General features: G+C 43.3%; 1 protein-coding gene across 2 annotated transcripts in view; it reads left to right on the top strand.

The window, feature by feature from the left end:
* The first annotated feature begins 223 nt into the window (after positions 1 to 223).
* MASP1 (MBL associated serine protease 1) overlaps positions 224 to 23,030 on the top strand; it is a 76,998-nt gene continuing 54,191 nt past the window's right edge. Inside the window, exons 1-2 of one of the 2 annotated variants that reach the window (XM_017873411.1) lie at positions 224 to 632; positions 6,124 to 6,355. In XM_017873411.1, the coding sequence (XP_017728900.1) occupies positions 628 to 632; positions 6,124 to 6,355 (237 nt within the window). In that variant the 5' untranslated portion in view covers positions 224 to 627. The remainder of the gene's footprint in view (positions 633 to 6,123; positions 6,356 to 23,030) is intronic. The other variant, XM_017873412.1, reaches the window with a different exon arrangement.

Below are 23,030 nucleotides of genomic sequence, written 5' to 3'. Positions count from 1 at the left end.
TTTTATCATCTAGTGTGGGCGCTAGAATTGCCTTCTTAGTTGGTTGTTTCTATTTAATTGCTTTACTTTCACGGGTGTCCTGAAGAAAAGCAGAAAATTATAGTCATCTGGCAAAAAAAAAAAAAAAAAAAAAAAAAAAACTAAAGAGAAATTAGACTTTGTCCCCTTTCACTCTCTCTCTCTCTCATTCTCCACACACACACATGCACGCGCACACACACACACACACACACACACACACACACGGAGTGATACAGATACCTGCTTGAGCCCCTCAGTTATTTTCTCTCAAGGGCTGAAGTCAGTCACACAGGATAAAGGAGGGAACGGAAGGAGCAGATCTTTTCGGGAAGAAGACAGGTTTTGTTGTCAGGTTCCTGGGAGTGCAAGAGCAAGTCAAAGCAGAGAGAGAGGAGAGAGGAAAAGCCAGAGGGAGAGAGGGGGAGAGGGGATCTGTTGCAGGCAGGGGAAGGCGTGACCTGAATGGAGAATGCCAGCCAATTCCAGAGACACACAGGGACCTCAGAACAAAGATAAGGCATCGCGGACACCACACCGGGCACGAGCTCACAGGCAAGTCAAGCTGGGAGGACCAAGGCCGGGCAGCCGGGAGCACCCAGCAGGAAAATGAGGTACGTGCCAGGGGAGGAAAGGACACAGTTCCCTTTTGGGGACCCGGTGTCAAATAGCAGGGAGGGTCTGACCTTGTCACTGGACAGACTCACCTGCGTGTCCTGCGTGTGGTAGTGAGGGGGGTTCTCATCAATTCTTGGGGCTCTGAGAAGGGAGCTGTGGGTGGGCTGGGTGCCTTCCCCAGGACTCCAGGAGACATAAAACTTGAAACGGGAGACTTTGTGCAAATCCTGCTTCGGGCACTGCTGAAGCTCGGATTTCTCCCGCTGCCTGCACAGGGTGCTGCCTGCTGGCGAATGTGACTCTTCTCCTGCTCACCCACAAGGCTGATTTTTCCGTATTCCTCCTCTAGAAAGAGCATTGCTTTCTCTCTTCCAACACTTTGTGAGTTAGATACGTGTTTGTGTGTTTATTCGTTCTGACCAGAAAAGAAACCAGCTTCCCATAGCTTGACTCTGTGGTTTCTTCAACCTTTACAAGTTTGCCAGTTAAACCTCAATTTAGAAAACTAAAAATCTGTCCCCATTTTACAGTTCCCTACAAATTTTCTGCATTTCTCATTGAAATCAAAGGCAGCTGGTGGCATGAATCAGGCTATGAAGTACACCAAATGGCTCTTAAAGAGATATCACACTTAAAAAAAAAAATAAAGGATTTTAGAGTTCTGAAATCGAGAACTTCACATTCTAATTGGTTTTAAACTCTTTAACCTTTCTTATTCCTCATTATACTTGACACTCCTTACCAGACCTTTCATACAAGTTTTTTGCTGCAAGTCTGAAAACCTAGCCACCCTAGTTATTTTTATTACTTAAGTGTTAATGCTGTTAAACACACACACGCACACACACACACACACAATGCTCTGCAGATGTGTAAAGTCCCTAAATACCTCTTTTACTATAATTTTCTTTTCAGTTGGGAAAGTGTTTTTATTTGTTTCTCTTCTGCAAAGTAACCTAGCAACTTTTCTGGGTCTGAGACCAATGAGAGGCTTCAGACTATGTTAACTCTTTGAACTCCAATTACCTGTGGTTCAGAGCGATAACCAGGTCTTTAAAAAGTTAGTGCAATAATTCTGTTCTTTTTAAATCCATTGTAATTTTAAACCTGCCATTAAACATCATTTTTCTTTCTCCCCAAAAAAAAAAGGGGGGATTTATGTCAATCTACATTGAATGATCATCTCATTTACCTGTGAATGATCTGGTCTGAATCCCACCCTACCATTCAGTGCCCCAGCCCGTATCAAACTACTTAGCTAAGAGATAGTTCTGTATCGTTGCATATGCTCATCCCTAAACTTGGAGCAACCTTCTTCTTTATTTTCCACCTAGAAGACCTGATTGTTCAAGCTGGCACAAATATCTCTTTCTCTCTCCTAACCACCATCTTCCAGAGTGAGCACCCCCTCCTTTGTCCTTTGTTCTGTCTCTGTCCCTTAAAGCTGCATCTCTTATTGTCTTTGTAGTATGTCCTTGTTTAAATGTCCACCTCCCCTTACAAATCTCAGTGCTCCTTAAGTTACATGATCTATGTCTTCATGTTTGTATGGCCAGCACCTAACATAATGTCTATTTCCTACTCGTCATTCAGTACCTATTTGTTGAATTGAATTCAATTTTTGAATAGCCAAGCAACTACAAGAAAAGCGCTCCGCTAGGAAAGTCTCCAGCAGGTCTTGTCTCACATGGATACGGTATTTCAGTGTTTGCAGAGCACTTTCAAGAGCACTGTCTCATCTGGTTTTCAGATTCTGGATGAAGTAAGGATTTACGGATAAGTGGTGGGTATAAACGCAGTGAAGCAACTTGCCCAGACCATACTGATGATCGTGAAAAGGTGCAGATTCAAATTTGGGTCTTCGGGCTCCAAGTTCAGGATTTTTTCTACTATATTCCACTAGACTTTCAGCCAAGCATATTATTCTAAACTGACAGCTCATAATTCTGACTGTACCTTAGAACGATCTGTGGTGCCTTAAAACATGCCAGTGCTCAGGCCTCACCCCAGACCAATTAAACCAGAATCTCCTGGGGAGGGACTTTGGCATTAATATTTTAAATTTTCACATAAAGTCATGGATTTTAAATTATTTTCACAGAATTAATTGCTTTGGCCAGATGCCTGGGCGTGATATGGGCATGGACCCAGCTTCTTCTGTGAGCTCTTGTTATTCCCTTCTTCTGTGGAAGTTAATTCACCATATGGTATTGAGCATGATGTGACATCTCTTGGGGTCCCCTTTTCATCATCTGTCAAATTAGGGTGCTCTGTAAGGGATCCATGCAGTCCCTTCCAACTCTTCAATTCAAAAATGGGGTCTTGGTGTGGTATGGGTTGAAACGAGGGGCGTGTACGGAGAGTGTATGGAGAAGAGAGCAAGCGCCGTTCATGCCACAATCATAGATATATGCAGGCATTTTTACAGAGTCCTGCTAGCCTGTTCCTACAGTGGGGCCTATAAAATCTCAGCTCTATATATTACTTCTGACATTTCAGCAATGTAGTTAAACTTTTTGATTAGCCGGAGGATAGATAGCAGGTGTCAGAAACTATACAGCCGGTGCCTGGTATATAAGAAGCCAAAAACATTCAGAGAGTGTGACGAGGAATGAAAGCTGCCACTTACATTCTTCAATTTACAGCCCCTAACACGAGCAGGCAAGCATATGCTCAAGCCCATTACATGAAGGGAGATATTTGTTTCATATGTTTGAAACCATTTTGAGATGCAAACAAAGTAGAAGGGAAAGCTTCCTGGGCCTTCCTCCCACGCTGACCAGTTGCCTACTACACATGGCACTGGGCTTCTGGGCTAGACAGGCTCTCTGCTGCCAGTCTTTGACAGAACTGGCCTCAGGAGGTTCAGCATCTCCTCGATGTGGTCTGGAAAAAGCAGACATGGAGGAAGTTGACGTTTCAGCCTTGCATAATTTGGGTGTCGCTATTATAGGGAAGTCCGGTTTAGGAACCAAAGCTCATTCCTGACTCTTGCTTCTCGGGAAGTAACACGATGGAATAATCATAACTAATGTTTGGCTAGGGCTAGACAGTTAACAAAATACTTCCTCATCCTCCTTTACTCTGATAGCAGTGCTGTGGGAAGTTGTTATTATTACTACTTAATGGATGAGGAAACAAGACCTCTCATGACCTCCTAAAATGGAAAGGATAAATAAAGTCAAAGCTGGAGCTGAATCTAGGTCTTCTGACCCAGGGCCAGTGCTCTCCCCTCCTCGGGAGGGCTGAACCTGAACTCCAGCCCTGTTAACATTGGTTCATTTCCTCACTTGAAAATGGGATGCTTGGGCCCTGCCAACTGGTTTTTTGACTCAGCTTTCCAACTAATTCGCAGATTAACTTGGAAATATGCCTTCCCTTCCTTCTGCCTCTGAGGCCCTCCTTCCACAGATTGGTTTAAGAAAATATTGACATTGGCTATGGGATTAAGACATTTTGTTTTCTTAATAGAATGTCACATATTGCTACTGTAGGGACCTTGAAAAAAATTAAATAAATTTATTTTCTTTTTCTTGAAAAAATAGTACATGGTCCTTCTTGACAAATGTAAACATTTTATATGCACAAAAATAGAAATACTTATTTTCCCATTTCAGAGATAACTACTGTTAATACCTTGGTGTATATCCTTTCAGACTTTTTGTACTTACCTATTTACACTTTATGTAAATATTAACGTGACACCTGATTAGCAAATATATCACTGTTAATCTGAAGATGCTGGTATAGTTTCCCAGCATTGACTTTTTAGGCTATCTAAGACTCAGGCCCCACTTTCATGGATTCATTCATTTATAATCTGTTATATATCAGACTCTATACTAGGACCTTTATATGCATCATCTTTCATGCTCATAGGAGCCCTATGAATTAGATATTATAATCTCCATTTTATATCTGAGGAAACGGGGGCTTAGGGACACTTGTTGCCCAAGTTTTCACAGTCAGTAAGTGGAAGAATTGGGACTTAAATCCAAGTAAATTTCACTCCAAAGGGTGTGACTGGAGTAGTGCAATGTGACACCCACAATAATAGAGAAATGTGCAGGGAGCCGTGGCTTGTGGAGGAGTGAAAGGATACTCCATAGCTGGGAAGCTCTGAGCTGGATGGTGGAGGACAACCAAGACGGTGGAGGACAACCAAGACGGTGGAGGATAAGTAGGTGAGGAGTGAACAGGGCACATGCAATGAGGCTGGAATGGAAGGGCATGGCATGCCCCCAGAATAACTGGGGGATCGCAGGGCTGGCTACTAAGATGAGATGGGAAGGACAGACCAGCCAGATCAAAAGGGCCTCAACAGCCATCCCAGAAGCAGACACTTTACCCAGCAGACACCGTAGAACAGCGTGGTCACCTCTGTGTTTTAAAAAATCAGCTTTGGCAGAAGACTGTTGGTGGGTGGGTCGGGGATATCTGTTAGGATGCTACAGCAATAAGTTGTATAAGAAAATGTAAACTATGTAATTAACTGGAGAGGAGGAGAGATGGATTTCCAAAACATAGGAAGCAGAATAAGTAGGACGTGGTGACTATTGACTCTGGGGTAAATGAAAAGATGAACGGTTAAAGTTCAGGCCAGGGAACTGGTTGATGGTAATACCATGAACAGAAATCAGAAACAAGAGCAGGAAATGATAAGGAGAGGAGTGATGAAGCAGCTTCAGCACCATTAAGTTCAAGGTCACCAGACCTCACAGGGGAATCAGTCTGTTTGACAGAGGCCTGGTGTGGTGAATACTGACCCACCAGGAGGGCTTTGACCAGCCTTGGTCATTCTGCCTCGTTATTGCGTCAGCCATGGTGATGTGCTCTGTTTATTTTTATTGAATTTTCCTTGCCTCTTTTGCAACTCTTTGTTAGTCCATTATCTCTGATTCCCGCAGGAATAAGTTGTAAGTTTTCTATCCTTTTACTAAGAGGAAGAAAACTCACTTTGCTACTCCTTCTTTATTAAAGATTTTGCATACTTTGACTGAGTTTGTGGTGAAATACCATTTCAACATGTTAAATCTGTTTAAGGTACTACAGATTGCATCAATGCATGTAAGCCTCATCCCAGTATTACCATGTTATTATCATTTACTTTTTAGAAAAGAGAATCAAGAGTTTATGATTCTTACATTAAGCCAAGCTGAAGAAATATCAACTTTTACCTAATTATGAAAGTTACATTTTCAACAGTAAAATGGAAGTGTCAGACTCCCAAATGTGATACTTTCTAGGAGTTTAAATTTAACACTATTATCAGAGCTTTGAATGAGCAAAACCAGAAGAAATGTTAGAAATTACCTAGTTACCATTTTCCCATAATACAGACCTAGGAGGAAGGTCAGAAGGGGAAATGTAATTACAGAACGCCAGAGAGACAGACATGCTGAGATCTTGTTCTCCTGGCTGTGATTGAGATGAATGGCGGGGGCCTGTGTTTATAAATGTAAGTAGACCTACATTCATGTCTTTCAGGTGGCTGCTTCTCTATCATGCTCTGTGCTTCTCCCTGTCAAAGGCTTCAGCCCACACCGTGGAGCTGAACGATATGTTTGGCCAGATCCAGTCGCCTGGTTATCCAGACTCCTATCCCAGTGATTCGGAGGTGACTTGGAATATCACTGTCCCAGACGGGTTTCGGATCAAGCTTTACTTCATGCACTTCAACTTGGAATCCTCCTACCTTTGTGAATATGACTATGTGAAGGTGAGACTCCTGATGTCCCCTAACTGGGCCAGGCTCTCTGCTGGGATTTAGACAAGGCAGTATGAAATTAGACCCTTCCTGGGTGGCATATAGTGAGAGAGATACACAACATCACTATGGTATGAATTCATGTCAAGGTGGAAAGCTAAGTGCAAGCTGATGGGTAGAACTAGAAAGGTCCATGAAGGAAACTGAAGCTGATGGAGTATGACTCAGCCCAACACAACATCCCTTCTTTCTTCCTGTTCTCAAAGCCTTTAGTGATTCTACCAGTCTCTGTTTCAAGGTCACCTTTAATTCAGTGAGCAGAAAAGGGCAGAGACCTCGGAGTAAGCGGTAATCATGGAAACAGAACCATAATTATGTCCAAAGTTGAGGCATTAGAAAGCATTGTCCAATTTCCCAAATAATGATCAAGTATATGGGAAGTGCAGGGTATACACTAGTAAAGAGTCGGAGATGAAGTAGGAAGGGTGCGTGGAGGGGAGATTCTTAAGGGCCTTGAATGTCATGCCAAGGAGTTTGCATTTTATCAGCAAAAAGCATGGGTAGGGAGGAGAGGGTCACTATCAGAAGTAGATGTAAAAAGTAAATATGGGGTAAGAGCAGGACCGCATCAAAACAACATACCCTGGAATTTAGAGAACCCCCCCACAAAAAAAAAAATTTCCATGGGTGAGAAGCTATTCTTCTTTTAAAGTGCGGCTGAAAAAGGTCAAAATATTTCTAAGGGATCAAGTTTATTGCAGTTATATCTAGTTTAAAAAGATGTGGAGACCTAAGAACCTACCTTCTAAGCTCTCTCCAGCTTCCTGGAAGAGGATCTCATCAAACAATGCTAGAGCATTTAGATATTTTTAGTATTATTGTACACTCATTCTTCCATAACCAGCAATTCAACATGAATTAACCTTCTATTAATCAGAATATTTGGTCAACAACAGAGAAGTGAGTTTACAAGGTGCTTTTATAATTATAATCTCATTCAAACTTTAAAACAATTTTGAGACAGGAGCTATGACCCCATTTCACAGGTAAAGAAATAAACCCAGGAAGGTTAAGCAACTCACCCAAGGTTGTACATCTGGTAAGTGACGGATTAAGCTCTCAAACCCATGCCTTGTGTTTTTGAATCACCTGCTCTTTTGTCTACACCAAACAACTCCCAAGCTATTCTCCACTGAGCCTAGGATACAGCAGGGGCATATAAAGGCCCTGTGCCTCCACTTACTTTATATGTAGAGTGTTGTCGTTGTATATGTTGGGTCTGCTTGCAATGTTCCATTTACAATAGGTCTCTGCATCTAAACATTTTCCAAAATTGGTGTTCCATGGTAGGGATTTTTAACCTCAGCACTACTGATATTTTGAACCAGGTAATTTGCTGAGAAAAGCTGTCTTGAGCATTGTGGGATTTTTAGCAGCACCCCTAGCTTCTATCCTAACTAGGTGCCAGTAGCAGCACCCCCCTTCCAACCAGTTATGGCAATCATAAATGTGTCCAGATATTGTTCAATGTCCCAGAACCACTGCTGTATGGGATGATGCCCTCTTAGAATGCCCTGTGCTAGGGACAGTGGAAATATTAGGACACAAAAGATCTGGTCCCTTAAAAAGAAAGGTGAGCCTTGAAAATAGCCATTGCACAAGATAGAAAACAGTGATGGCAATGAAAGACTAACTGATAAAGAATGAGAAAAGGTGGAACTGGTTGCTCTAAGAGACAATGTAGATTGGTAATCTAGATGCAATTTCTATAAATTCATTAAAAATAGAACCTATTTCTCAGGGTCACAAGGATCAACCAAGAGGTCTTCACTGAGGCTATGAGTATGTATCATCCTAAACTGAACTTTCTGGTGAAAAGGTCAGTTATGCATTTCAGGATAAAAGGGTTAACCAGAGTTAAACTCCAGGATAAGATAGATTAGAGGTGTGTATCTTCAGGCTAAGTGGAATCTCCCAGCCCATTCCCCCAACTAATGTTGGTCACAAAATCATGACATTCTTTAATATTTTGGTTGGAGTGGTCTTAACCGGAAGAAAAATGACCAAACCTTGGTTTAATATGACAATAAGTTCCATGGATTTAGACAAGGCTCGATATGAACTTTCTAACCGTATTTTTCTCCACTTTCAAACATGTCAACCATCTAGAAATTTTGTCAGTGCCAATAGCTTTTATTGGCACCTGAGACTCAAGATCACAGAAATTATAGAATATTTTTCCTCAGTTGTAGCAATGACCTCTTCTCATAATTTGCCCCTTCTCCTCCTTAAGGTTTGACTCTTAACTTCATATTCATTGAGCAATTCTTTCTCTTAAGTTTGATTCTTTTTCAGACAGAAGACAAGTGTAACCTTGTTAGATCTCCTTTATCAAGATGATAAACACAGAAGAGAGGGTTTAGCTCATTTCTTTGCTCCAAATAAGTGGAGTCTCCCAGGAAGGCAGATGAATTAGCTGAAATAAAGCAGCATTTTGTTAATGGGAAAAACCGATGCTACTTTTCAAGAGCAATAATAAAATCTGAAGACCTCTTCTAACATTGAATTAAAGATATTGGAATAGACTTCTATCCAAAGCTTGGCTTTCTAGGCTACAGAATATTTTGGAAATTGGTTGATGGTTTCTATCTAGAGTGGTGAGACTCCTTCCTGAAACCACAAGTAGATGGACATGGGCCCTCTGGAAGAGGCAGTATGGTCCTGGGCCCTTACATGGAATTCAGAAAATTCCTTTTCTGGTCTCAGATCTGTCACTAACTCCCCAAATGACATGGAGTGGAGAAAAATATTATTTTACAGCATCCTCTCTACTCCAGAATTAGACAGAAGACCTCTGGGCATAACAGAAAAGTAGTCTACTTGAGGCAACTTAGGGACTGAGCTGCCTACCTGAAGTGCCCCAAGAGCCTTGCATCTGTGAGTTGGGACATTTTTCCAGTTCCTTCGAAAGAAGAGAGTAACATGGTGGCAGCAGGAGGTGAGACAGATTTCTCCATTTGTGCTTGCACAGCTGACTGTCTTCCAGAAAGCCACCCAAATGTCAGCATTAGCCTCCTGCAGAGGTTCCAACAGCCGTGGGGCACCAGCAGGCCTCGCCTCTGCAGGGCGCTGCATGCTGGTTGGCTGACTACTGGTGCTCATGTGGAGACCACCCTGTGCCCCTGCCTACACACAACCAGTGAGTTGCTCTCCTAGAACTGAGAACTCACAGAATGTCAGGCTGCAGGGGCCCTTGGGGACGCATCTCATCTTAAGTTGTGGTTTTCAAATATGTTCTCCCCAGTACACATTTTCTTTTTTTTTTTTTTCTTTCGAGACAGAGTCTTGCTCTGTTGCCAGGCTGGAGTGCAGTGGCTCGATCTTGGCTCACTGCAACCTCCACCTCCCGGGTTCAAGCAATTCCCCTGTCTCAGCCTCCTGAGTAGCTGGGACTACAGGCACATGCCACCATGCCCGGCTAATTTTTTGTGTTTTAGTAGAGACGGGGTTTCACCATGTTAGCCAGGATGGTCTCCAACTCCTGACCTCATGATCCTCCCACCTTGGCCTCCCAAAGTGGGATTACAGAGATGTGAGCCATCACGCCCAGCCCACATTTTCTTCTTGAAAATCTTCAGTTAGGCCCAACATAGAGAAGAGACAGAAGTGAGCTGCTCTAGCTGTAGGTGGCCCTGCTTGCTCATCCTCCTTGGTTACCCTGAAGCACCTTGAGGGATTGTGACTTGAATCTTGCCGCTCTGGTCACGCTCCTATTGGACAGAGAGGAGGTCAGAGTTCAGAGAGAGGGTGAGCATTCTGCCTCTGAAATCCCAGACCCAGAAGTCTTCCACACTTAGTTGAAACCCACTGACTTTTTCTGATTGCCTGGCCAATGCTAGCCCCTAGCATATATGCTTTTTCTGGCTGTAAATGGAAGAGAAACTCTTCCCTTTCCATCTAAATAAAAGCGCAAATATGCCATGTGGCCCACGGGTAAATCCATATCCCTCTCCAAAATTCTGTTTTTCCCTCTGCTCAGTGAGAGTGTGGAACGAGATGATCCCCATGGTCCTTTCAATTCTGGAATTATAATCCCAATCCTCGTCGCCAGAACTTCTAAGACGACCCCACCAAACCCTCCTTATCATAGTCAGGATAACACCAGAAAACAGAAATCTTATGTTTACAGCAGCTGCGTCTCAATGTTGCATAGCTGAAGCCCTCCAGTAGGAGCCTGCAGCCTGCTGGGGATGTCTTGGTGGTATGTCACCACAGAACTTGTAAACATATCATGCCAACACTGTCCTTTACAAAGCAACTTAAAATAACACTGACTTGCCTTTGGCAGGATAAAATTCCCTGTTTTAAGGCATTTTTGCTCTATGACTAAGTTCTCCTCCTAGGCCTATATAGGAGTGGGTTTAAGAAACCTTCCAACTCACAGGAACATTTTCCAGCCAGCCCAACCCCACAAACTGCCCTTCCCACCCAAGCCCATCAGGGCAATGATAATGGAACTGCTGATACTGCTCATCAGTAGCCTGCAGAAGAGCAGGACCTCCAAGTCTGTGGTCCGGATGCTCACATTTATGAAAATCTCTCTCCTGCCTGATTTCCCACAGTTCTTGGTCTTCAGGACTCACGCACATCTGCACAGCAGCAGATGTGCAGATCTGCTTCCTGGGAATGTGGCTGCAATGTTTAGATTCCTGTAGTGCACGGATGAGGCATACGAATCCAGGCTGGTTAATGCTGCAGGCAAGAGGCAAAGCACAGATGCTGGTCAGAAAGTCAGGCAGCCTGGGTCCTGGGTGTCATTCTATACTAACTAACCTTGGGCAGATGACTACACCTAGAAGGAACTCTGTTTCCTCCTCTGTCAAATCCAAAGGGTAAAACTAGATGGTCTCTAAGGTCTACTTTGCCTTGATATTCTGTGCATCTAAGACCTTAGAAATCATGATCCAATCCCATGATCATCATGTCCAAAGCCCAGGAAAGGGCAATTCATTGGCCAACATCATGCTTGTATCAGAATTTACATCTTAAGATTCTCAGTCTTTTCTTCTATTTATTTAACAGAGTTATTTAACAGATTAAAAAACAGCAAAGTCCCATCTTGTGAATGACTAGGTTTTTATGTTGTAATATAAGACAAATACTGTCTATAGTCAAACTTACCATTAAAAAACCTCTTAAATATTGTAAAGCATTATCTTTTAGATGTCCAGAAAAGAATTTTTTTCCAGAAATGCAAGAAATTAAAGTTCCTTTGGTTGAGCACCAGATGAAGTGGTTCATTTATACTTACAAAGAAACTGTGAAGCTATGGTTATGGAGAGAGTTTAGATAGTTAGAAACCAGAACCACCAAGAGAACAGCAGATTACACATTCCAATTTCAAGTTCATTTCATGGCATCTATTCACTGTAAAAGGAAGCATAAATTACCTGCATTTGGATACTCTCTTTTTTTTTTCTTTATGTCACCATGTGTAATATTTCAATAGCATCTGTGGCATGTTTATGTAATGCAATGCCACTGTTTTCCTTTTAACCCTGTATCCTCGATGTATTTGACATTTCTTCCCACCTTTCCACCGTTAGTTTCTTAGTTCCAATTCTTATTCCTCTCAGCTAGTCTATTGTAATAGCCTTCTGTATGTCTACCAGATGTCAGCCTCTCCCCATCTAGCCTACCTTCTATGAGTATCCAGAAGGATCTTCGTCAAACATAGCTTTGATTATGCTACTCTAAAAATCTTTCAATGCCTCCCCATTGTCTATGGAATGAAGCACAGTAATCCTATTGAAAATCTACCATAAGCTGGAGACTATGCCAAAGACGGGGTCTGCAAAGATCAGTAAAAAGGATTCTTCACAGTAAAATGAACTGTAAAGACCTCAAGGAATTCAGAGTTCCATAGAATGTGATGAAATAAGTGCATAATAAAGCCAGACAAAGTAACACAAGGGGTATCAGTCAGTATATACATTTGGGAGTGGTCATTTCTAGACAGCCAGGGAGGGCTTTGGAAATAGTTGATGTCTGAGATTAGTCTTGAGGGGTAAATAATAATTTGGCAGTGCCGTTCCCTAAGTAGGATTTCTTAGCAGAGCTACCATCAAAGCAGGGAGGTTGAAGTGGATGAGAATGATGCAAAACTGAGAATAATCAGAGTTGGCATGCTTTGGGGAGAGGTAAAGCCCAGAAAGATTACCTCAGGGTGAACTGAGAAATGTTTGGTAAATTTGGGTTTAAGCATGTGCTCCCAAAATCGCAAAAAAGTGGTCAAAGGTTGAATTAATTTCACTGATGAATTTTATTTATTTATTTTTTTATTTTTATTTTTTTATTTTTTTTTTTTTGAGACGGAGTCTCGCTCTGTCGCCCAGGCTGAAGCGCAGTGGCCGGATCTCAGCTCACTGCAAGCTCCGCCTCCCGGGTTCACGCCATTCTCCTGTCTCAGCCTCCCGAGTAGCTGGGACTACAGGCGCCCGCCACCTCGCCCGGCTAGTTTTTTGTATTTTTTAGTAGAGACGGGGTTTCACCGGGTTAGCCAGGATGGTCTCGATCTCCTGACCTTGTGATCCGCCCGTCTCGGCCTTCCAAAGTGCTGGGATTACAGGGTTGAGCTACCGCGCCCGGCTCACCGATGAATTTTGTTAGCCAGCCTAATACTAACTTATACTATGATTTGGTGTGGGGGGTAAAAAAAGAAGAAGAAAGAATTATGACAACATAAAATTTCCAATCTCACACAACAGTCTACATTTCCAAATTATCTTAGAATATTAGAAAATCTGACAAATCTTGCAGCTTCCTGCCTTCCAACAACCAGCCAGCACCAGGAAGAGGTGGCCCTGTGGGTACAGTCCCCACCATTCCCTATAGCTCCCCCATGCTAATGCTTTCTGGCCTCTTCGTGGCACCATTGCTTCTTTTACAGTAAAGAAAGTGAAACATTTTTCCCCAGTGTCTCTATCAAAATAGGAAAGTTGAAAGTTCCTGAGAAAGACATGTGTTTCAGGAAAAATCTCTTTGCAGAGTGAAGAATATCCCTCTGTATTTAACATGCAAAGTGTGTATTTCTGTCTAAAGAATTCATAGCAGCTTGTTTCACTCATGTTTTCTGCCTGGCATCTTTTAGCATTTGAGTCTAGGACTTCCAATTAGAAGCTGTGATGTCACGGAGGGAGGGGGTCGTGAGGTTCGGGTATGTGACACAATCGGGGTATGCTTGAGCAAGGTTAATCTGGAGCTACATAAGGGGCATCAAGGACTGGTAAAGTGAAAAGAAACTGGAGCCGCTGAATGAGGCCATTTAGGTGGCTGTGCTAAATAGATTGGATATGACTATGTGGAGCATAGTATACTTCAAGAAAGCCCACAGGCCTCCCGGACAGCTATGGAAGAGCAGGTAGGATGTGCAGAGGTAAACCCCACAGGAACTGGCTGCATATGGGAGAGGAAAAAGGAGGAATCAGACGCTTTAAGCTCCAGTTATGACAACTTACTGGCTGCTAACCCAGAAATCGAGATCAGGAACGTGAAGATGCGTAGATTTGGAAAGATATAGAGTGCACTGAAGTGCATTGAATTTTGAATACAGCTAGAAATGCTGGTCTAAAGTTTGAGACAGAGCTTAAAGAGTTGTAAGAATGGGTGTGGGAAGAGCACAGAGACAGTGATGGAGAGAGGATTAACACATTGAGGATTAAATTCTGTTTCTGCCACCATCTGAGTGAGGAATCTTGGTGAAGCTCCTTGATCTCCCTCAGCACTGGTTTTGTCATCGTATGAAAGAAAGAGTTCTTAATGAATACAATGTCTTCCTCACAGGTTGTGGGAGGATTTGAGTGACATAAGGGTCTAAGAGGAATCAGTACTGCAAACGCAGTTGTGCTCAGTGGTTGGGAGCTCAAACTTTGGAGTCATTCAGACCCATGGTCAAGTCTTGCCTCCACTTCTTACTGGAGCGGTTGCTTAACCTTGCTAAGATTTTCTTCTCCATCTGTAAAATGGAGATAACAATGATGTTTATTTCATAGGCTTACTGTGAATGCCAAATGAAGTAAATGCTTTAATGGCATATGTCTAATACATCTCTAATTAGCTCATAAGTACATTATAGTGGTAATGAAGGCAATGGGATGAGTAATAAAAGTGTCTGCCTGGTATCATCAGATACTCAATGAATGTCAGTTTTCTCATCAACTCCGACCCTACCACTGATTAGCTACGTATGACCTTGCTAATGTTACTCAGTTTTTTCTGGCAATTTATAAAAAAGTGCTTCCAAAACACTATTCAAAAGCTGGGGGTTATTTCTCCTTTGTATTTACCTTGTAGAAACACACATTTTACAGCAGTTTTTAAGCTATTAACTCATTTGATTCTTATGGAATAGGAAGAGTAGGGATTATTGCACCGAATTTACAAAAAAGGAAACAGGTACAAGTGAATTTGCTCAAGTCTCTGCAGGAAAGCCAGGTTTGACTCCCTGCTCTTCTAACTCCCTGAGTCATAGTTCTGTCTGTCTATGGAGGCTTCTTCAGAATAGGCTTTATTGTGGAAGGGGCCCTGTTATGTTTCCTGGCCATGCATTATTCCTAAAACAAGGTTAAGGGAGAAACTTGTTCTCTCCTACTTGTCAAGATAATTTCATAAAATTTAGTAAAACAGAAGGTCCTTGAGGGGCCCTATATTGTCTAGATTATTTTAAATAACTTTCTCATTTATCCTTTAAGAGAAAAAAGTGTTTTTAAAAAATAATAGAAAATGAAGTCTGAACTACAGTGAATCGGCAAGTGCTTGTATTATCTGCTTGTAGTGCATAATTTCTAATGATGAGCTCAAGTTCATTCCCACTAGATTGCCAGCCCCGTGAGTTCAGGGCCTATGTCTGTGTTTTCTCCAGTAGAAAGCACAGTCCTGGGCAGAACAGGAAAAGGCACATGTCTCCTGGCAGTGGAAAGGGCTCTGGCCTAGAAAACAGCTGCTGACTCCTGCTGAGAGCTTGGGCAAGTCACGTCTTCATTCAAGGCCTCAGTTTCCCCATCTGCCTGATGAGGGAACTGGACCAGCTGGCCTCTCCAAACCCTTCCAGTTCTGATGGTCTGTGACTCCCAGTCCAATGCCCCTTCCCTCAGGCCACATTGGGTCAGTCTGCATCCTGCTGTGTAATTGAGAGGTAAGTCGCTCCCAAGGGGGACTCTTCTGACCCCTAAGCTCCTAATTTCTGTGCAATGCTCTGTGTTTACTTAGAACATGCCCTCGACCTTCCGGCTGAACTCACTTCACCTACTGCAGTAACTCTGCTCAGTCTCTGGGAGTGGACAGGAGGCCTTGGCCCCAGAAGGAAATGAGAAATGGGTAAACATTTCTCATGAATTTCAATTGTAGTCTCCAGTGGAATTCTCCCACTCCAGAGACACCGGGTCCCAAACACCAACTCTAGCTGACTCAGAAGAATTAGAAAAGGAAAATGAGCTTGCATCAGGAAAGTGTGATGAAAGCTCATTTCATGCCGAAAGTGCAAACAGCATAGGCTTCAGGGGGATGGAAAACAAAAGGAAGCTCCCAGTGCTGAGGCAGAGAATGTGGGTGAGTGTGAGCTGGGAATGTCCCAGGTGTGGGTTCACGTGGGGTGCACATCTCTGTGCTTGAGTGTATTACATGTTGTTCTTGAAAACACCTTGGTGAAGAGCAGTGCCTGAATTTACTGTGATATGCTTATAAAGAGAAAAGTTAGGGAAGGAGAGGTGTTCATTTATTCAACAAATATTCATCTAGTGCCTACAATTTATTAGAGCTTAGGGTACAGCAGTAATTAGAACAGACAGAAATCTCTAAAGTGAGGCTTACATTGCACTGGGATAAACAGACAGTAAACACTAAACATAATACATAACTAAATGATGTAGTAAGTAATAAGTTTACGGGCAAAGAAATAAAATAGAGCAGGGCTCTGCATGAGTTGAGATGGGGGCTCTGATTTAAATACGGTGCTCATTGAGAGAGTGACATTTGAGCAAACACTTGAAGCAGGTAAGAAGGTTAGCCATGTGGCTTTCTTGGTGGGGGGGCTACCCTGGGGCCACTCCAACCAGAGGGAACATTCAGTGCCTCCAGGTGGAAAGTGCCTGGTGTGTTTGAAGAATAGCAAGGATGGCAGTGTGGCTGGAGGGCAGGAACATCAAGGAAGACAGAGGTACAGAAGGAGAGCGGGATGGGAGACTGCAAAATAGGGTTCCTGCTAAATGCTGCCAGGCAACGGCAGGCTTCGCAAGCTGCTTTCATGCCCCGAATCTCATTTGACCTGATGTTCAAAGGATAGTATTAATGTCCACTTTTTACGTTTGTGAAAACTGCGACCTGGAGACAGGGGTATGAGTGCTAACAACCAGATTGGGGGGTGGGGCGGGGAATGGGGAAAAGAGACGTGCAGTGACTCATCATTCAACATTCAGATATCATAGACACAGAGAGCCCTCAGAGCATAGATCATAGAACAATCACATAATTAGGAAGTAGTAAGTTTTCATAGAACTAATAGAATTTATTTAATTGTAAGTTTGTGAAACTTAATGATGACTGGATTTAACAACAGGGTAGCAAAATCCCTGAAAAGCTGACAGTTGGCTCCTAGAAACTGGTGAGAGCTGCTGGCTCCAGCGCACCTACTGCCTGGGGAGGTTTAAGTGACCCCTGAGGTATGAGTGGCAGAGATGTGACAGTTGGTCCTTACTCCAGCGCTCTTGTAGGATTTCAGTGCAAAGATTTGAGGATGTAAGTTTAGCCTGGGTCAGGGCAAGGTCCTGGACAGTGTCACAGGAACACAGTGGCTCACAATTCTTGAAACTCTGCTGGAAGACACTTGCCCAAGGCGGCCCCTTCTGTCCGCTCAGCACCGGCCTCATCACTGCCTTCACCCGCATCCTGGCTATGACACACCTGGAGACAGGCAGCTTCTGCCGCAGAAGAGCACAACAACCCTTTGTGTTTCCCATCCTCGGGCTATTTTCCTGTCCTGAACTGTTTGGGGCCCAGCCTCCAAGTTGCAGAAGGGATTTGCATATGAATGAGCTCAGCTCTGGAGTTCCAGAAGGGGTGAGGTGGGGGAGTCTGAGCCATTCTCAGGCCAAAGAGAGTGTCAGTCCTCCCTGGCTCTCCCTCCCAGACACAATTCCCAGACTCTTCCCTCCCACCCCACCCCCTAGCCCAGCTCCCTCTGAGACGGTGGGCACTGCTGGTTTCCCACCTGCGGGATGCCCGCTTCCCAGGCTCTTGGCAGGACCCCTCCCCTGCCAGCTCTTTCTTCTCCCTCTGCTCATGCTGCCCTTTTCTGTCCAGAGCCCTCCCGAGAATGGGCAATGCTTCCTGGCAGCAGTGGGATTCTTGGACTCTTTGGGATTCCTGGACTCTTAGGAACTGCCAGCTGTTTCTCTGGACCCCACCAGCTGTTTCTCAGGCCCCCACATTCTTTATGGCACCAAGCATTTGCATGTACACAATACCTGCTTAGGGGCTCACCCAGCTGTGTTAGGAGGTTTTCACCCTGATTAACAAATAAGGACACCGTCCTGGGAAGAGCAGTGCACCTGCGCCCGGTACTGGCTCTGCCATTGACTGACTTTAGATAAGTCTGTTCCTCCGAAAGGACAGGTATAGACTTGAGGTCTTTTCTTTTTTTTTTTTTTTTTTTTTTTTTTTTTTTTTTGAGACGGAGTCTCGCTCTGTCGCCCGGGCTGGAGTGCAGTGGCCGGATCTTACTCGGAGGCTGAGGCAGGAGAATGGCGGTAAACCCGGGAGGCGGAGCTGGTCTTTTCATGATCTTTTCAGCTCTGACCTTTGCTCTGGCAGGTGGCTTATCAGCTGTGTGATTCCAATTATTGAGCCAAACCTGGTTGTCAGAACATCCGGATGTTGTCTCAGGTCTGCTACTTGTAGGCTATGTGGACTTGGGGGAGTCCTGTCACCTCCCTGGACTCAGAACTGTCTCCCTGAAGTGCCTTCACTACATGACTGCCATTAGGAGCAAATAAGATAGAGAAGGTAAATGTGTCCTGTCAACTGGAAAGTTCCACATAGAATGAGGAATTGTTATCATCATCATTATTTTTATTACTTTTTTTTTTTTTTTTTTGGTGGAGTCTCACTCTGTCACCCAGGCTGGAGTGCAATGGCGTGATCTCTGCTCACCGAAACCTCTGCCTTCCAGATTCAAGCAATTCTTGAGCCTCAGCCTCCCGAGTAGCTGGGATTACAGGCGCCCACCAGGATGCCAGGCTAATTTTTGTGTTTTTACTAGAGACAGAGTTTCACCATGTTGGCCAGGCTGGTCTTGAACTCCTGACCTTGTGATTCACCCATCTCGGCTTTCCGAAATGCAGGGATTACAGGCATGGGCCATGGTGCCTGGCTGATTATTATTACTCTTTTTTTTATGGTCAAAAGACTTGAGCCAGAACTGGAGCATTAAATTCCAGAACCTCTCATTTGGAGTCAACTTGAGCTTAGATCTGCCAGCTTTGCTATTTTTACTTTATGTGGCTTTCAAGAGCTTCTGAAGTGCAGCACACACATGCAAACACACATACCAGATGCCTCCTTCGTTTCTAGGCCCAGGTTTCTATCTGGTATCAGGTGCCTTTAACTTGCTTCTACTCAGATCCTTAACTGAAATTAAAGCTACCTGGTGAAGTAGCAGGACTGGGCCATTAACCACTGGCCCAGCGGCTGGGAGTGATGGACTTTCCCTGAAGGTGAGCTCAGAATTACCAAGCACTCACAATGAGCAGGAGTCGGCCTGGGGCTATCAGTGAATCATTGGCCTACAAATCTTTTGAAACCCAACAAAGTAAAGAGAGAAATTCCTAGACTTAATGCTATCTATCTTCTTGTGGACAGAAGCCTTCAGAGACCCCTCACTTTGCTCTGATCACCTTTCACAACTTAAGAGTACCCTTTTGAAGTCTCCCAGCCCCAGGACTGTTGCAAGGCTTTGCAAAGTGCGAAGAGCCAAACAGCTAATAAACCACCTGCCAGAGGAGGAGGCTGGGTTGGGAGGTCTCTCTAGGCGCCCTTCCAGCTCTATCAGCCTGGGTTCTCAGTCCCCACAAAAGGGGAAACCACTGCTGATGGCTTCAGCAAGATTAGGAAAGGAGTGAAATGGAGAAAATAGAGGGTATCCAGGGACAATCTCAGCTTCTTAATGTTCTCCAAATACATGAAGTGACCCATGGCAACTAGCTGGGAGCCAGAACGTGTCATCTGGGTTGGTGGATGGATCTCAGCAGTCCTGTTTTTCTCATTGATGTACTGAGTGCTCAACATATCCCGGGCACTTCTCTGAGTGTTTTACGTATATCAACTCCCATCCTATTTACAACAGTTCTGTGATAGAAATACTATTATTTTCACTATTTGACATATGAGAAGACCTGTATACAGAGAATATTAGCTTTCTAGGACTTCTGTAATAAATGATCACAAACTAGGTGGCTGTTTAAATGGTTAAGTTTCTTAACCACAGAAATTTGTTCTCACGCAGTTCTGGAGGTGAAATGCCTGAAATCGAGGTGTCAGCAGGACCATGCTCCCTCTGAGCGTTCCAGGGGAGAATTCTTCCTTGCCTATTCTAGAAAGCTAGAATAGGCAGTTGTAGGCCAGCAGTCTTTGGCACTCCTTGGCTAATGGCAGCGTAACTCTAATCTCTGCCTCTGTCTTCACATGGCTGTCTTCCCTCTGTGTGTGTCTCTGTGTCCAAACTTCCCTCTTCTTATGAGGATACCAGTCATTGGGTTAGGGTCCGCTCTAAAGCTGTGTAGTGTCATCTTAACTTGATTACATCTGCGAAGACCTATTTCCATATAATGTCGCATGCAGAGAAACAGGGGTTAGAACTTGAACATGTATTCTAGGGGGACACAATTCGCCCTATAGTACAGAGAGTTTAAGTAATTTTTCTAACATCTAATCACTGGAGAAGATCATATAAAAATGAGGTGCCCTAGTAAGTAAGGGGTTGCATCCTAAAGAAACAGAAAACCTAACAAATTGAAAACAATTCACAATTTGACTCACTCTTGAGAAGTCAACAAAGGGCAGAGATGCTCTTATTGCAACCTTTCTTAAACATCTAAGATCTTTCTTCTATTTTTTTCTCTCTCTCTCTCTTTCCTTTCCTTTAGGTCTTCATGAACTCTGGACTAAGAAACTCTTCTGTCTCCCCTTAGCCATCCACTTACACCTACCTACTCACTCCTTGGACTTCACAGTCACAAAAACTGTCCCCTGACATGAGACCCTCGCTGCCATACACTGTCATATGTGACTTAGGTATTCTGAGTTTCTTGATGTTTTCTCAGATTTTTACTTTTCACCTTATTGTTTATGAAGCAAAGATCTCTTTTTCAACTCTGTTGAGACCCAAGGGCTAGAGAAATGAGAGGGGGCGACAGAGTGCTGAGGAGCACCCACACCATGTTCTGTGATGAAGGGAAGACTCGAGGGGAGGCGGGTGACAGCAGATGCATGACCCTGCATTTCCAGGCTGGTTTAGTTGCTCCTCCTGTGTGCCCCCCTTGTTTGTTGACTTGAATTAACCGATTTTATACCATGGGGTGAAAGCTAGAGAGAAGCAGCTTTGAGCTCAAGTGTCTTTTAAATGTAAAAGAGAGGAAGAAGAAAAATTACCTATAGTTCCACTAACCATTGCTAAGAGTCACTCTAATCCCTTCTCCTTCTTATTTTCAATGCATACTTTCAACATAGGTATGATTATACCATATATACTATTTTTTCTGCTTTTTCACTTAGTATCGCCTCCTAAGAATATTTACATATTGCTATAAACTCTCCATGAGTGTGATAATTCATGACTGCCTTGTGTTTAGAAGTTAATACTAATTTAACTATTTCTCTAGAATGGGATATTTACAGTATTTCCAGTATTCTATTATTATATGACTGCTATAAATATCTCTGTTTATAAAAGTTTTTTTCCACATTTGGAATATTTTTCCCTAGGTTATATTCCCAGATATGGAGCCAAGAGATACCTTTCTTTTTTTTTTTTTTTTTTGAGACGGAGTCTCGCTCTGTCGCCCAGGCTGGAGTGCAGTGGCCGGATCTCAGCTCACTGCAAGCTCCGCCTCCCAGGTTTACGACATTCTCCTGCCTCAGCCTCCCAAGTAGCTTTCAAAGTCCAGGATAATCCAAACAGCCTGATCTATCTTGGAAGATACTGAGTTTCTCATCCCTGCAGCTGATAGTGAAAAGGTGGTATGATATTCACTAAGGGTGTGGTAAAAAGATAATAGGTTAGACTAGGTGACTTTTGAGGCCCCAGGAACCCATGAGATTGTGATTCTCCAAATTTCAGTTTACAAACATCAGCCTATTCTTTGTCCCAAATCACTTTCTTACTTGCTATAAAAGTTATCTATTGCTGTATGATAAACTACTCCAATAGTTAGTAGCTAAAACAACATCCATTTTGTTTGCTTATGATTCTGTGGTCAGGCGTTTGAGCTGGGCCCAGTGAGATGGTCTTTTTGCTGGATTAGCCTGAGGTCGTTCATGCAGCTACAGTTGCTCAGAGGCATGTCTGAAGCTGGAAGATCAAAGATGGCCTGAGTTGCTCATCTCGTGGCTAATGGTGAATGCCAGTGAATTGGTCTAGAGATTTTAATCAGACGGTTCATCTCTGCCCTCTGTGGCCACTGATTCTCCAGTAGGCCTCACAGGGCTTCTTCACACAGTTGCCTCAGGGCAGTATTCCACATATGTAAGTATTAAAGAAAAAATTATTCAATTATACTTGTTAAAGTGTGGTAAGGCAGACTTTATTCAGGACCAGGACAAAAACTATAGGGACCACGACAATGGGATTTTGCAGTGAGGGAGAGAGATTGGGTTCAATTTTGAGTATAGCATGGGCAAGTGGGGATTTAAAGCCAGGGAGCAGGGTGGAGGTCAGCGGATGTTAAATTACTAAGAGGAAACATCAGGGGTAAGGGGGGTTCTAGCTAAAATGACCTAACAGGATTCTTGCTGATGATAGGCCAAGATGATCAGACAGCACCTGGGGGATGGTGGAGGATGAAGATCCCAATTCAATCTCTAGGGTGTAAAGATTTCAGAGATGGGGCATTCTTGCTACACTGATTCAGCAAATATTTTGCTAAAACTGAGTTTTACAAGGAAGTACACAGATGAGCCGAGGAGATGTTTCAGAAGCTGACTAAAGTTTGGCTAAGCAAAGAATCTTTGTTAATAGCTACAAGGCCCCTTGAGGCCTAAGTTTGGAAATAGTATACTGCTTTAAACGTGTTGTATACTTATTATTAAAGCAAGTTAGGTCAATCAATGAGTGGTGAAGTTATATTGCAAAAATTGTCTGTGTGCAGAAATGGAAAAGATTATTGGGAATAATTTTTGCAAACAATATATTATAATCTATCCTAGGGACAAAATAATTCATGTTCTTTGCATACGTGAAACGCACGTTTGCCCCTTCTCTCAAAGTTTTATCCTATTAGCAGGTCAGGCTTGAACTCCAGGACCTCATGATCTAAATCAGGTCTAGAATCAGATGACAAACAAAGATATAGCTCTTGAAGTATATCTCCTCTGGATTTAGAGATCTCTGAACCCAAAAGAAAAGTTATTTTCTCTCCAC

This window comes from Rhinopithecus bieti, unplaced genomic scaffold, assembly GCF_001698545.2.
Source record: "Rhinopithecus bieti isolate Rb0 unplaced genomic scaffold, ASM169854v2 scaffold_5626, whole genome shotgun sequence".
Classification (NCBI taxonomy): Eukaryota; Metazoa; Chordata; class Mammalia; order Primates; family Cercopithecidae; genus Rhinopithecus; species Rhinopithecus bieti.
This window is presented reverse-complemented; position numbering and strand designations above follow the sequence as displayed.